General features: G+C 51.0%; 1 protein-coding gene across 4 annotated transcripts in view; it reads right to left on the bottom strand.

The window, feature by feature from the left end:
• Nucleotides 1-13,906, bottom strand: part of ABCC8 (ATP binding cassette subfamily C member 8) — a 76,501-nt gene that overhangs the window by 17,769 nt on the left and 44,826 nt on the right. For 2 of the 4 annotated variants that reach the window (XM_037839307.1, XM_037839304.1), the window contains exons 17-22: nucleotides 7,054-7,089; nucleotides 5,376-5,411; nucleotides 4,538-4,636; nucleotides 3,358-3,442; nucleotides 2,606-2,686; nucleotides 846-983 (exon numbers count right to left, since the gene is read on the bottom strand). In XM_037839307.1, the coding sequence (XP_037695235.1) occupies nucleotides 846-983; nucleotides 2,606-2,686; nucleotides 3,358-3,442; nucleotides 4,538-4,636; nucleotides 5,376-5,411; nucleotides 7,054-7,089 (475 nt within the window). The remainder of the gene's footprint in view (nucleotides 1-845; nucleotides 984-2,605; nucleotides 2,687-3,357; nucleotides 3,443-4,537; nucleotides 4,637-5,375; nucleotides 5,412-7,053; nucleotides 7,090-13,906) is intronic. The other 2 variants (XM_037839305.1, XM_037839306.1) reach the window with 2 other exon arrangements.

The following is a 13,906-nucleotide window of genomic DNA, read 5'->3' as shown; positions in this document are numbered from 1 at the left end:
GATGCCTCAAGGACTGGGCACCTCTGTGTCTGACTTCTCTGGACTCATGATTTCCTGACTGCCTCAGCAGGGTCAGCAGAGATGCTCAGAAACAAACCTTCTGCACCTGTTTTAATACTTTTTTTTTTAAATTTGGCTTTTTTTTTTTTTTTTTATAGTGGGTGGGGGGATATCATCATACATGGAAGGAAGGCTTATCTGGGGGGAACTAGCAGGGCCATTTGGCACAGACCTCAAATTCTGATGGCTGTTCAGAGGCAAATTTACCCAGGGAGTTAGGCAAGGCCCAGATTTCATTTCCACTTGAAAAAGTAAGTGTTCTCCAGTTAATCAAAAAGTACTGTTTTTGTTGGGAATTTAGTTAATGTGGAGCTTCACAAAATTGCATTCTATTGATAATTTGAAGTTTCTTTTACTATTATTATTGTTTGTTTCCATATTTGCCATCTGATCCTAACTGAAATCCATCCACCGTGGTAAGTCTGAGGGTGGGGTTGCTCCACTTCCAAATGGGCACTCCCTAAGGTCAGGGGGATGGGCTATCCAGCTGGGCAGGAATCAGAAGGTGGGAAACGAGTGTCCATTTTCTTCTTTCTCGGTGGCAGCTTTGGGTGTATCCACAGGGGCCCCAGGACAGGTTGGGGAATGTAAGTGGGCCTGGGTGGTACCAGGTCCCCTGCCTGCGCAGGGTCCCCCTGAGCTGCCCAGCCCAGTGCCAGCCAGTCCACATAAAACTGTGCAGTGTGGGTCTCTTCTGCTTTGTGGCCCACAGCGACTGCTACTGAGACACCTAGTTGACCCTTCTGCCAATACCTGACTGCCCCATCCCTCTTGTGGCCCCTCACCCAGTCTGCATGGGGCAGGTACTGCAGCTTGTGGGTCACTAGGACCACTGTCCTCTTGTCATCCCGGAGCAGCTCAAGGATCCCTGCCTGCATCAGGTGGTCACTCAGATGGACATCAAGAGCTGAGAAGGGGTCATCCTGGGCAGAAGGAAGAGGGTAGAGGCAGGTGTTGGGGGAGGAGTAACAGCAGGTGTAAAAACCACCTGTATGATCATAGCTATGGTCCAGGGACTAACACAAATTAGCTTAGTGGCCTTGAACAACTCACCTAACCTCTCTGGGTCTCAGTTGCTTCATTTAAAATGGGGCTGTTATCAGTTATTACTCTCAAAGAGATCTAATCACTTCAGTTCCTGACTCTTGAATATTCAATGGCTCCCCATGGTCTATAAAGTGCAAACTCCTTGGCACAATATTCCAGACCCTTCACAACCTGCCCAGTCTTCCTTTCCAGCCTCACTTCTCACCTGTCCTGTCCAAGCTCCCTACCCTACAGGACTCCAGGGAATGTGCCCTTTCAGGCCTTTGCCCAAGCCATTCCGGCTCCCCGGAGTACTGTTTTACCTTTCGAATGCCCGGTGAACTCCTACTCATCCTTCAACGCTCCACTCAAGCACCAGCCCTTCTTGTTTCCTTTCCTGAGCCCCATGCCTACCCTTCCCTCCTCTCTGTTCCTGCACAAAGCCAGAGCTGATAGTTCTTCATCCATTCTCAACTGTGAATGGAGACTCCAAGAACTAAGACCCTTTGTGCCCTGTGCCTGGCAGAGTAGACGCTTAATTAAAGTTTGCCAAAATAAAATAAAATATCCACTTTACTTCTCTCTAACAGAGCTTGAATGAGCTGGTGCTTTATAATGTACTGTGCATGTGTCAGATGGCAACAAAGACTCTGAAACTTTAAATTATGCAGTGCGTTTTGCGGGGAGTGTTTGTGTGTGCTGTGGGGAGGGAATAAAGCAGGGACCAGTGACCTGAAGTTCCTTGTTCCAATTCCCTGTCAAGTGTCCTTCCTCCTCCTTCCTTTTGTTTAATTTAGATGCTTTAGGCACCTCCTTTAGGAAGCCGTTCCTGATTACTCCAGCCTGAACAAGGCCCCTCATTGTCTGTGCCACACAGTTTGCCCCTGTATTGGGCTGTGGCTCCCGAATGTAGATACACTCTGTCTCCCTAATCAGACCCTAAACCTTTGAGGCCAAACCTGGGTCTTAGAATTCTTCCATATCAACCAAGGCACTGACACAGAGTTTGGCATGAAGTAGGGTAAGGACAGCTCTTAAGTTTTATCTCATGTTTGATTGCTAGTGGTTGCCTAGCATGTTGTGTTGAGAAGGATCCTGAGGCCAAGTTTGGTTTCCATGGGAAAGAATGCTGTGATCAGTTAGCAATGTCTGCCCTTGCATGACATGGGAAGTAGCAGCCCACATCCCAGATACTTGCCATTCTTACAGTAGGGGCTAAATAAGTGTTGGTAGATTGGGGCTTCCCTACAGGGAGACAGTCTGTAGCTACTTCTTGCCTTCTCTAACACTGCAGAGCTCTGTATGAGGTTCAGGGTGGGTCATTTCTGCAGTCCTTGCCTCAGTTTTCCCATCAGTGAGATAGGTAGATAATACCTACGGCAGGAGAGATTCAATCTGGAGAGGAGGTCTGAGGTTGTTGGGTAATGGTGTGTGTATGTGTGTGTGTGTGTGTGTGTGTGTAAGCCAGAGAGGCAGCCAGAGAAAAGGCCCCAGGAGAGACGCTGGCTGGTGCACTCACCAAGAAGACGACGTGGGTGTACTGGTAGAGGGCTCGGGCCACGCTGATTCGCTGGCGCTGACCACCAGACAGGTTGATGCCCTGTGACCAAAAGGGGAGGAGCAGGTCAAGTCCCTTCCAGGGGAGAATGTCCTGGTCCCTACTCGGCCGTGAGCTCTTTGGGAACAGAGGCCTGGCTGTGTCCACCTCTTTGCCCCTCCTCACCTTGCATAGAGAAGAAACTGATACTTGTTTACAGAACCCATTCAGAAGTGGGGAGCAGCATCCCCAAGTCTGAAGATTCATCATGTGGGCGCCTGGGACCATCTGACCAATGAAAACCAATGTAGAGGAAGTAAAGAATTAAATCCCACACAGAGAGGACTGCTAGCTGTGGGGAAATGCCATGGGAGCATTCTATTTCTAAGCTAACTGAGGGCAAGTCCCGCCTGGTGAGTGACCGCGAACAGCACAATCCTGCGCCTACCACAGTGCCGGGCAGGTCCTAATATATACTTGCTGCATGAATGAGGGCGAAGCAAGTCACCCCAGCCTGGGACGGGCTGACCTTTCCCACCAAGCAGGACTGGGAATCTGTCAAGGACAACCATCGGCAGCCCGGGGCTCCTGGAAATCATTTTCGACCTCACTGCAGGCAACTCTTCAGTCTTCACCCCTCTCCTATTTCCTAGTTGTCTGCTCTCCCTGAGAAGGAGCTCCAGGCATGGTGGGGATGGGGGACAAGTCGGGGGTCCTTGCAGGCTGCTGCTAACCCGTTCCCCAATCTGCGTCTGGTCTCCGTGGGGCAGGATGTCGATGTCCGGCTGCAGGGAGCAGGCTTCGATGACTGTCTTGTACCTGGAGTGGGATGGGGGCAGGGGACACGGCCGATCAGCCTGGCAGAGCGTTGGACCTGAGCACTCACCGAGGGTCATTAGTCTCTGGGCAGCTGTGCCAGGGCAAGCAATGACTTTACGGGCCTCCTGCATGGGTGCAAGCAAACAGCACGTGAACCAGACAACAGCTGAGCTCAGCACTCACCCAGTCTCAGGGCAAGTCAAATATTTGAAGGACGGAATTGGATGGGAGCAAATATGCCAAGTAAATGACCAGAGGGGCCCCGTGGTCCCCATGCAGTGGGAAAAGCTACAGCCAGAGCCCATGCTCAGGGCACTGTCCGGGAAAATCACTGCAGGCTGGCTCAGGCCCTAATGATGATGGCTGGTCAAATATTTGCACAGCCACTCCTGTTATGCTTCCTGGGGCAGCCCCTTATCTGGGCAGGTGCCAGCCAGGGTTCATGGAGGCACCAGAGTGCCCTGGTGATAAGCACACACTTAGGTGTCAGGCAGCCTTGACTTGGAGTCCCATTTCTGTCACTTACTGCCTGGGTGGCCTGGGACAAGTTCCCTAACCGTCCTGAGCCTTGATTTCCTCATTTGTAAGATGAGGGTAATAACTGTACCTGCCTAATGGAGTTGTGAGCATTAGAGCAGATAATGTGTATGAAGAGCTGGGCACTGTGCCTTCATGGCATATGGTTAGGGCTGAATCAACGCTAGCCATCATTATTATCACTGGATAATAGAGCATGAGCTTCAGAGCTGGGGTGGGGACGTGAGAGGTGGGGCAGGCAGGAGCTGAGACAGCATCATGAGGAGCCAGCTCAGCTGCAGGGCCCCAGGAGAAGGCAGCAGGGCTCCTGCACCTCCCTCCCCTCCTGCCCTCTCACCCACAGGATTCAGGCTGCCCTGATGCCAAGGTGCATCTGGTGGACCATATGGAACAGGCTGGAATCCAGACAGGCCTCCTGGAGAGCAGGATGGCTGAGTGGGTGATGGATGGATGGGCCGGGCAGCTCGCCGGGTCATGGCGAATGGGGCTGCCTGGCTAATGCTGCCAGGGACGACTTCCTCCCTTCCCCCAGCCCGCCTCCCTCCAGGAGGCTTTTACCGTTGTTTGTTGAAGGGACTCTCAAAGGTGATGTTCTCCTCCACAGTGGCATTTAGCAGCCATGGTTTCTGAGAAGCATAGGCCACGGGGCCTCTCTTCCTGGAAAAAGCAGGGGGTGGGGGAGAGGCTTCTCAGGGGCTCCGTGAAGCAACTGTCAGGCTGATACCTTAAGCTGGAACAAGGGGGTGGGGCAGTGCTGAAGCGGGGACATGCGGGTGGCAGAACCTGTGTGTGGCCTCTGGCGGCCTCTTTCCCCCAGAGGCGTGGCCACCTGGGGACTTGGCTGAGAGGACCTGAGGGGCCCTGCTGACCGGGAGGATGAGACCTCAGCTCGTCCCCCCCACTCCCCTGCAGTCCCTTCTCCTCCCCTTCTACCCAGAGTCAGGGAGAAGTTCAAAGTGTGACCTAATCAAGTAAACACCCAGCTGCCGACTTCCTCCTTCCTTGAGTAGCCCTCAAATCACTTGACTTTGAAACCAGAAGGTAACTCTCCAAGTGAAGAACTTATTTTAAAAAGTGGAGCCACGGAAGCCACATTTTGTGTGATATAGTTTTTGAAGACTAAAAGGAAAAAAAGTGGAAGATGACTATTGGCTAAAAACGAAGTGGTGTGCAGGGAGCAGCCTGGCACACAGAAGCAGTGGCAGCTCCCAGATCACCCGATGGAGCACAGGGCCCCTCCAGGCCCTCCTCCCAGAGCAGGGGCTGGGACTGGGGAGGGTGGGGGGGGACTGTCCCCCAGAGCGAGGCGGCTCCCTCAGGCCTCAAGCCACCCTCCCATCCCCCACTCTCCCGAGGGAGCCTGTCTTGGAGGGCAGGTGTCCTCGGGACACGGTACCTGATGTCCGAGTCGGCCGGGGTCTCCCGCTCCGGGCTGCGGCAGGGGTGGAAACACACGCCTTCAGGTTTCACGTGAGAGGACTGAGTCCTCCATCACCATTTTGAGCTCCCTCAACCCCAAACATGAGTGCGTGTTTATGACCCCTGTCACCAAGTCTGCAGCCACGAGCACATGGAGGGGTGTGAGGGTGGGCATCCTGGAGACCCCCGTGGTCTGACCCTGTGTGGTGTCGGGAATGTGTATGTGCGTGTGTGAGGAGGCCCTGGGGACCCGGTTAAGCAAGAGGGAGAAAGTGGGAAAGGTACCACTGGCATGAGCTCTTGGGGGCAGAGAAGCCTGGGCCCCAAAGTGTGTGGCCTCCAGACCCAGCCTCTGCATTCACCCTCCAACAAACAGGCCAAAGTCCCAGGCTTCCATGGGCTGCACAAACAGCTGCGGCAGGGAGTGCTTTCCAGCCAGGCCGGCTGACATAGGAGCCTGCAGATTGTGGGTGGAATTGGGTGGCAGCTAGAGAGCTGAGAAGGGCTCCTGGTGTGATTTGCAGCCCCACATGGCCCTGTCAGAAGACAACTGTGGAATCTGGGGGATGTGCCAGAGAAGACAGGGTCAGCTGTGGAGCCCACGTGCCCCAGACTGTCCTGAACGGCTCCACTGCCAAATACTCTGCCCTGTTGTTCCATTCACACACTCCTGCTGGTCATGTACCAGGAGTTCTGATTTTTGGCTCAGGAAATATGGTCAGTACACCGAGAGGCTGGGCCTATCATCACACCTTGGCACTTGGGGACAAGGTGGGAGAAAGGATCAATAAAATATGGGCAGTAAAATCTCTTTGGTGTTGAAGGGCCAAGGCCAGAGGTTTAAAGTTAATTACGCAGTTGTGTCAACCTTCCCAGGCCTGCATGTTGAAAATAAAGTAATGAGACCAATTTTTCTGTCTTGCCTGAGAGATGCCCACCTTGTGACCTTAGGGGAGTGTTATTCAACTTTTTTCACTATAATCATCCCCACACCCCCATCTTCCCAAGGAATATTTATAGACTTTTTTTTTCCTAATTGTCTCCTCCGCAGTAATTTCTTTTTCACAATTCAGTGGTTTTTACCCTACTCATAAGGTCGTGCAACCATCACCACCATCTAATTCCAGAACATTTCCACCACCCCAAAAAGAAACCCCAGTCACTCTCCCTTTCTCCCTCTCACCAGCCCCTGGCAACCACTAATCTACTTTCTGACTCTATCTGCCATGAAATTTTTAAAAAATGTATTGTGGCAAGATCTACGTAACATAAAAGTTGCCATTTTAACCGTTTTCAAGTGTATATAATTCAGTGGTAGAAATTGCATTCTCAATATTGTGCAACCGTCACCACTATCTGCCACGAACCTGTGATACCACAGATATCCTTTATATCTGTTTTGGTTTCTGTGGCCCTTGGAGGGCCACAGACTATTGTAACATCAAAGATTTCTTCTACTGCCTAGAACCAATTTTTACTTCTGTCAAGAGCCAATTTTTGCCCCCATGTTCCTTAGACTCATGCCTCTGAAAGTACGTAGGCTGCACACCCTTGAATCCGTACTGCATTCTCCATCTTACAAGGCCCCCGCCCCCCCCTACACACGTGAAGCCCCTTCCCTCCGCCGGAGCCCACTTCCAACCCAGCCCCTGTACCTGGCGTCGTCTCCTGTCTCACCGTCAGGAAGGCTGCTGGGGCACAAGTGGGAAAGACAACACTGGTTACTTCCCATCCCACTCACCTTTCTCCCCACCCCCACCTCTCCCATCTTCCCACCCATCCCAAGGGCCCCCAGAAAACTTCCTCGGGGAAGAAACTGCTCTTCTAAATTTCTCTCTCTCCCATAGGACCTGGATTGGCACCTCCAAAGAGCCTGGACTAACTCAGCGTTCCCGGCACTGACTCTGAGCAGCAGTGATGCTGGCTGGGCATCAAGGTCGTTAAGTCTGACCTTGCTTTATAGAGGGAAGGCTAAGGCTCAGGGGGGGAAGTGACTTTCCCAAGGTTACAATCATTTCACAGTGTTTTCTCAGTCTATGGACTGGAACCCAATAACTGGATCTGAAATAAGTGAGTTACAACCCTATTAAAAAAAAAGAGAGAAAATAGTGTGCATGGCATGTGGCCACAATCTGTGTTTTTGAGGGGTGATTTTTAAAATCTTGTTTATCTACCAATGCATGCATGTATTAGGACTGTGATATAAAATGCATTTCATACTGTGGATTATAATAAACATTTTTTTTTTAAAAACACTGAGTGAGATGACCCAGATTTTGGTGCCGACTTTGCCAGTGCTCTTTCCTCTGCCACAGGCCACCTCTGAATCTTACAGAAGCAGCCCCCTGCCCATGAAATGTGTACTCCTGACATGCACATTTAGGAGAAACCAATCTGTTTTCATACAGATCCCACTTTATTAATACTAATAACAGCTAACATTTATTTCACCGTGTAAGCACTGACATATAATTCACTCTTTTAAAGCTCAAAATAACGATGTGATGAAGTTTTATTTTAGTTGTCTTTACAGAGGGAAGTAAGGTTCAGAGAGGTTATGTAACTTGCCCAAAGCCACACAGCCAGCAAGTAGCAAAGAAAATTGATTTGTCTGATTCCAAAGTGTCACGCTCTGAACTACCATGCTACATTAATTGACTATGATTTTCTATTCCATAGCTCTGATGAATGCCGTCTTGTCAGAAAAACCAGGATGGACAAAAAAACAGGAATGGAAAGAAGCGTGATGAATTCCCCTCTGCCTTCCTGCTGAGGGAAGAAACGAATGGAGACACTGATGGATTTGTAATCACCAGTCCCCTCTTGTCCTGATCTTTGAGCTTTGTAGTCTCATCCTTTCAATCCAACCTAACCTTACACTCCCCATCCACAGGATTGCTGCAATTTATAGACAGGTAAAAAACAAAAACAAAAACAAAGCTTACAAATTCCAGTTCTGTGGCCATGACCCAGATAAGCTTATCTCTGGAGTCTTCCTGCCTTGACTGTTTCCAGAGTAGAAAAGACTGTTATTTATCTGGAGAAAAATGCATCTGCGGCTCCCGGAGGATCCTAACACACAGCAAGCGCCCTCGGCCCTAACTCAGTTTGCATCATTGTCTGGGCTGCTCAATTAGCCCTCATAATGGACTACCTTACTCTGTCTCTAATCAGCTCCCATTTAAGTCTTTTATCCCCAATGTGATTTTAAGGCAGAAAAAGCATCTCGTTCAGCCTCCACAGTACATAGCACAAGACAGATGATAATAAACAGAGGCTATTAGCTGACATACTGATCATTTGGGAAGAAGGCAGGAGACTCACTGCAGGCCATCCCCAGGCCAGGCACTGTGTACACTCCCCATCACATTCAGTCCTCACAACCACTCTATAAGGAGGTGGCAGTATCCCCATTTTACAGGTGGGGAAATTGAGGCTCAGAGTTTAACATGCCCAGTGTTACAGAGCTAGGGAGAGGAGAAGCTAGGGTGTGAATCCAGGTTTATCATCTCCATTTCCAGCACAGCACCCAGCCTGTTTAGAATGAGCCTCCCCAAGGCTTTGTGTGTGTCTGGTTTAATCTGAGAAGTAAAGAATGGTACACTGGCAGCCACTTCCTCTCATTGATCGCTGGGATCTTAAATGAGGGTTGGAAGCATTAGACTCCTCTTCTGACTGCACTTTAGGGACCAAGCACTGAGCTGAAAGATGGATTCCCCTTAATTCTCCAATCCCAGGTCCTTCCCTCCAACCAGCTATGAGCTGGGCCCTGTGTGTGTGTGAACATGTCACATCAAAGTGAATCAGGGCACAGAGACTGCCCTCGAGGGGCTCATAGCCTGCAGGGTGAATCAGACAGGTACAGAGGTAAGAAAGTTAAACAGGCCAAAAGAAAAGTGGGGAAAATACACACAGACACAGGTGCAAATGCATCGAGAGAAGGTTGGAAGCTTCTGGGTGATGAGGCATTAGGTGGCTTTTCTTCTTTTATACGTGTCTGTCTTTTTTAATTGAATGTGTCTTTTTCACAATCAGAGAAAAAGACAACTTTTAAAAGTAGTTTGGGAGAGGAAGAAATCTGACAAAGCAAGGCAAGGTTTCACAGAAGACGTGACAGCTGAGCTGCACCTTGAGGGGTGGAAGACTTTAGATAGTGGAGATGGAGGGAGGGAATTCTAGGTGGCAGGAGGTGGTGGCACATAACTGTAGGCAGCGTGGAGACACGGAAAGAACATGGGCTCTGAAGTTTGAATCCCAGGGGCCTCTCTGTGCATGGGCTGTGAACTCTCAGGCAAGCCCCTTTACCCGTGAGAAACTCCGTCCCCTTATCTATGAAATGGGGGTGATGGTACAACCCTCACAATGACTGGGAAAATGTATTATAAACCCAGCTGACCGCTGGTGGGAGCAGAGGACATGGGGTTGGAGAACTGAGGGGAATCATCTTTCAGCTCAGTGCTTGGTCCCAAAAGTGCAGTAAGAGGAGGCATCGAATTCCTCCAACACTCATTTAAGATGCCAGCAATAAATCAAAAGGGAAGTGGAACTTGCGGTTTAGAGTAAGTTAGGACTCACAGGTCTGCACACTCCATTCCTCCTGCCCCAGACAAGCCTGTTGCAGCTCTGAAGCCTCATCTCCTACCCTCAGAGCCCTTTCCAATTGACTTCACTGGATCCCAATGCAAGTCTCCCAGAGAGAGAAAAGGCGGGATTTGTCCTCATTGTCCATTGGAGGAAACTGAGCCCCAGAGAGGTGAAGTAACCTGCCCAAGGCCACAGAGCTAGCAAGTGGCAGTCGGAACTAAACCGAGACACCGTGTGATTCCCAGGCCTTACTTTTCACCCAACACGGCACCCCTCCTCCTGTTTGCCCACTGTCTCATCACACCTGCCTCTTCCAGTGGGAACCTGGGAGGCACCTGAGCCTGTGACCCCTGCTCCCCAAAGGCTTCCAGAACAGTGTGGGCAGATGAGGCCACAGGGCTCTCCTGACAGGGGCTATTTCTCACCTCCGGGGGAATCAGGGGTCTCAGGAGGCAGCCATCACACCAACCATCACAGGCAGTAATGTCCTAAGGCTGGCCCTTCTGATGGGCACAGACAGAAATAGTAAACAGTTCATAGGTGGAAGCCTCAGTTCTTGGCCCCAGCAGGTGGAGGTGGTGAGGGTGGTGGTGGGGACAGGATTTGCAGTTCCTCAAGTGGGAGGTGGGAAGGCCCATCTTCCTGCTGGCTCCCTGGGGGTGTTTAATGCCACTCTACTGCAGTGATTAACGGCCCTGTTCTTATTTCCAGGGTAGGAATTAATTTCATCCGAGTGTATCTGCTAATATGGACTTTTTTTGTTTTGTTTTTAAAGTCAAACTGTTTTCCTCTTCAGGATTAAGTGGAAGAGTTTCAAAATTCCCAGGTTGACAGTTCAATGGAAGCAGAGAGCTGGGCTGGGGCCGGACTGTTATTGAAGTAAATGTTCCATGGCTGCTGGCTCTCCCTGAAATCCAGATGGGGCTGCTGATCTGTGGCCATGCACAGGGCTGCAGCAAAAACTCCCCAGGCCCTCGGCAGGACAAGGCGTAGGTGGACCTTCCGTGCCCATCCTGAGGGTCTGTCTGGGTACCTCTCTCCACCCAGGATGGGTGAGCTCCCCGAGAGCAGGGCCAGGTCTTCTCCTCTATAGCCTGGGCCCCTGGGGTGCAGCATGGAATAATCCCCCAGCCCCGTCCTCAAGGAGCTGGGTGTCATGGGGGAGAGAAACCCATTAAAAGATAATCACGATACAGGGTGAGACAGGCACTCACCCTGGAATGAGAGTGGTGCTCATTCCAAATGCTGATGGGGGAATTCAGGGTTAGGGGAATAGCTTGAGCAAAGGCAAGTGGGAAGGAAAGAGATGTCAAGATGTATTTATGATGGCAGTATTTGGAGGTCATAAGTTGTCCCTGGTTCATTCATTTAGCAAATGAATTCATTTCACAAAGGTGCTGTGGATTCAGAGAGACAAATAAAACATGGTCCCTGTCCCCGAGGAGCTCACTACCCTCTCTCCAGGGAGACCGGCTAGAGTATAATTAATGGGCAGTAGGGGAATTGTGTTCATGGCAAAGAAGGACATTGTCGAATAATATTTACAGCACACTTACTACATGCTAGGCTAATCCTCACATCAATCCCCTGAGTTTCAAAGGGAAACAGGCACAGAAAGGTTAGGGAACTTCCCAAAGCATGCAGCTAGTAGGTTGTAGAGCCCAGATTTGAACCCAGGCAGCCTGGCTTCAGAGCCTTTGCTCCAGTCTGTTCAGCCATACTGCGGAAGGAATGAATGACGGTTTGTACAAACAGACCAAAGCACCCACCCTTGTGGAGCATTCTCCATTCTGTGCTCCCTAACACTCTACCCACCCACCTCATGCTTCCTGGAACTTTCTGGCTGCCTGGTCACTCTGGAGCAGCCTGCCATCGCCCTCACCTCCAGCTGCAGAGTCAGGGGAGGCGCTGCCAGGTCGAACACCATCTTGCCCTTGGCTCACTTTGCAAGTGCATCATCTCCCTGCTGATGTGCAGCCTGGCATCTGAGGCACTGGGCTCTTGCCAATAACAGAGCAGGGGCCCAACAAGCAGGCCCAGACTGTAACTTGTAGCCAGAAGAGGTGGGCAGGACAGAGCTGCGCATGTGCTCAGGATTTTGAGACAAACAGCGGCTGAAGCCAACTGAGTCATGTCTGCCCTGGTGCCTCCCTGTCCCCACCACTGTAATGAGCTCCTAACGGGTCTCCCTTCCCGCAATCTACCTCCTCTGGCATCCTTTATTACCCGCATGATTTTTCTACAGCCTTCAGGCTAATTTTCAATTCCCAGGCCTGGTATGTAAGGGCATCTGTGATCTAAGCCAAGCCTACTTCTTTGGTCCCTCTCCCACCACTTCACCCCACGTACCAGCTACACAGAACCATATTCTTTCACATCAGCAAGCCCTTGCCCAGGACCTTACCCCTGTCTGGAACTCCCCTTCCCCAACCCCTCTATTTTCTGTCTGGGGAAACCTTACTCATCCTTCCAGGCTTAAACAACACATCCACAGTAAAGCCTTGTCTCTCTGATTGCAGAGTTAATTGTCCTCTGTGCTCTTTATAACATGATCTCTTTTCCCCTCCCTTAAAAGCAGGGACCACATTTTAATCATCTTTGTATTCCTGTTGCTGTGCACAGGGTCTGGCACACAGTAGGTACTCAATAAATGTTGGGCAAATGAATAAATCAGTGTGGAAAACTGGAGCCTCAGTCACAAAAGAAATCTCACAACTTCCTAGGGTTGGCTGCAAGCTAACTGGTGGACCTCACTGTGTTTGGGAGAGAAGTTGGACAGTGGAGAACAAGGTGGATCCTGGAGAAAGGAGAACAGTTCTCACAACCACCCACCTCCCCCAGCCTCCAACAGGGCCAGGAGCTATTGACGGGAGTGTTACCGAGGCTGGAGCTTTGAGGACCGGTGTGGGTCTCTGTCTGGGAGACTGGGTACGTGTGTCACAGCCTTTGGGGACTGGCCTTTGGGATGCCAGGCTAGCTATGCCTTCCTGGCACTCTCTTTCTGTGCACAGTGGAAAGCCCATGCATTTGAGCACCTAGATGCAAATCCCACTTCTGCCATTTAAGAGCCGGGTGACTTGGGCCTCTTGTTTCACTTCCGTTTCCTCGTCTGTTAAATGGGGATAATAATAATACCTCCCTCCCAGAGTGTGGTGGAGACTGACAGAGACAATGAAGTAAAGTCCTTTGCAAACTGCCTGACACATAAGAGGTGCTCAGGTTTAGGTGCTCTGGAGAGGACCCTTGAATCTCCAGGATTGGGGTGGAGAGTCCGCAGAGAGGGGAGGCAGCAGCCAGACCTTGAGGGTTGGAAAAGAGGTGGGGACTAGGCAGGGCAGGGCTGAGCCCCTCCATGCCTGCCCCCTCTGCAGAGAATAAGGAACGGTGCAGATGCTGGCCTGAGGGCACCTAGGGGGAGAGGGGGAGATGGGGGGAGATGAAGGAAGGTGGAGCAAAAGGACCAGGCTCCGACAGGGGAAGCCAGGGGTTGCCCAAGTTTTTGGGCTCTGCAATCCCATGTAGGAAAGGCTTGCCCTGGGGAAGGGCCTGGGGCTAGCCTGTCTCTAACACATGGAGCTGGAGAATAATTTCTGGGATTGGTTCCCAGGGGACCCCAGGCTGAGGCAGCAGCCAGGTTCAAGGGAAAAAGTGGGCATTGGTTCCCTGCTCCACACCCTAACCAATAAGTCACAGAACATCTCTGAGCCTCAGTTCTTGCTTCTGTGACACCTCCTAGGCTTACTGAGAGGCTTCAGTGAGATCGTGCTTGTAAAGCACGTGGCAAAGGGCCTGGCCCAGAGCAGGTGCCAATAAGTATTGGTTGCATTCTTCAGTTCACAGTTAACTGGGGACTCCTGTCTTGCTGTCACGGACATGCACTGTTGGCCAATGGGTAGGGGCTCTCTCCTCCAAAACCTCAAGGGG

This window comes from Choloepus didactylus, chromosome 6 (genome assembly GCF_015220235.1).
Source record: "Choloepus didactylus isolate mChoDid1 chromosome 6, mChoDid1.pri, whole genome shotgun sequence".
Lineage (NCBI taxonomy): Eukaryota > Metazoa > Chordata > Mammalia > Pilosa > Megalonychidae > Choloepus > Choloepus didactylus.
This window is presented reverse-complemented; position numbering and strand designations above follow the sequence as displayed.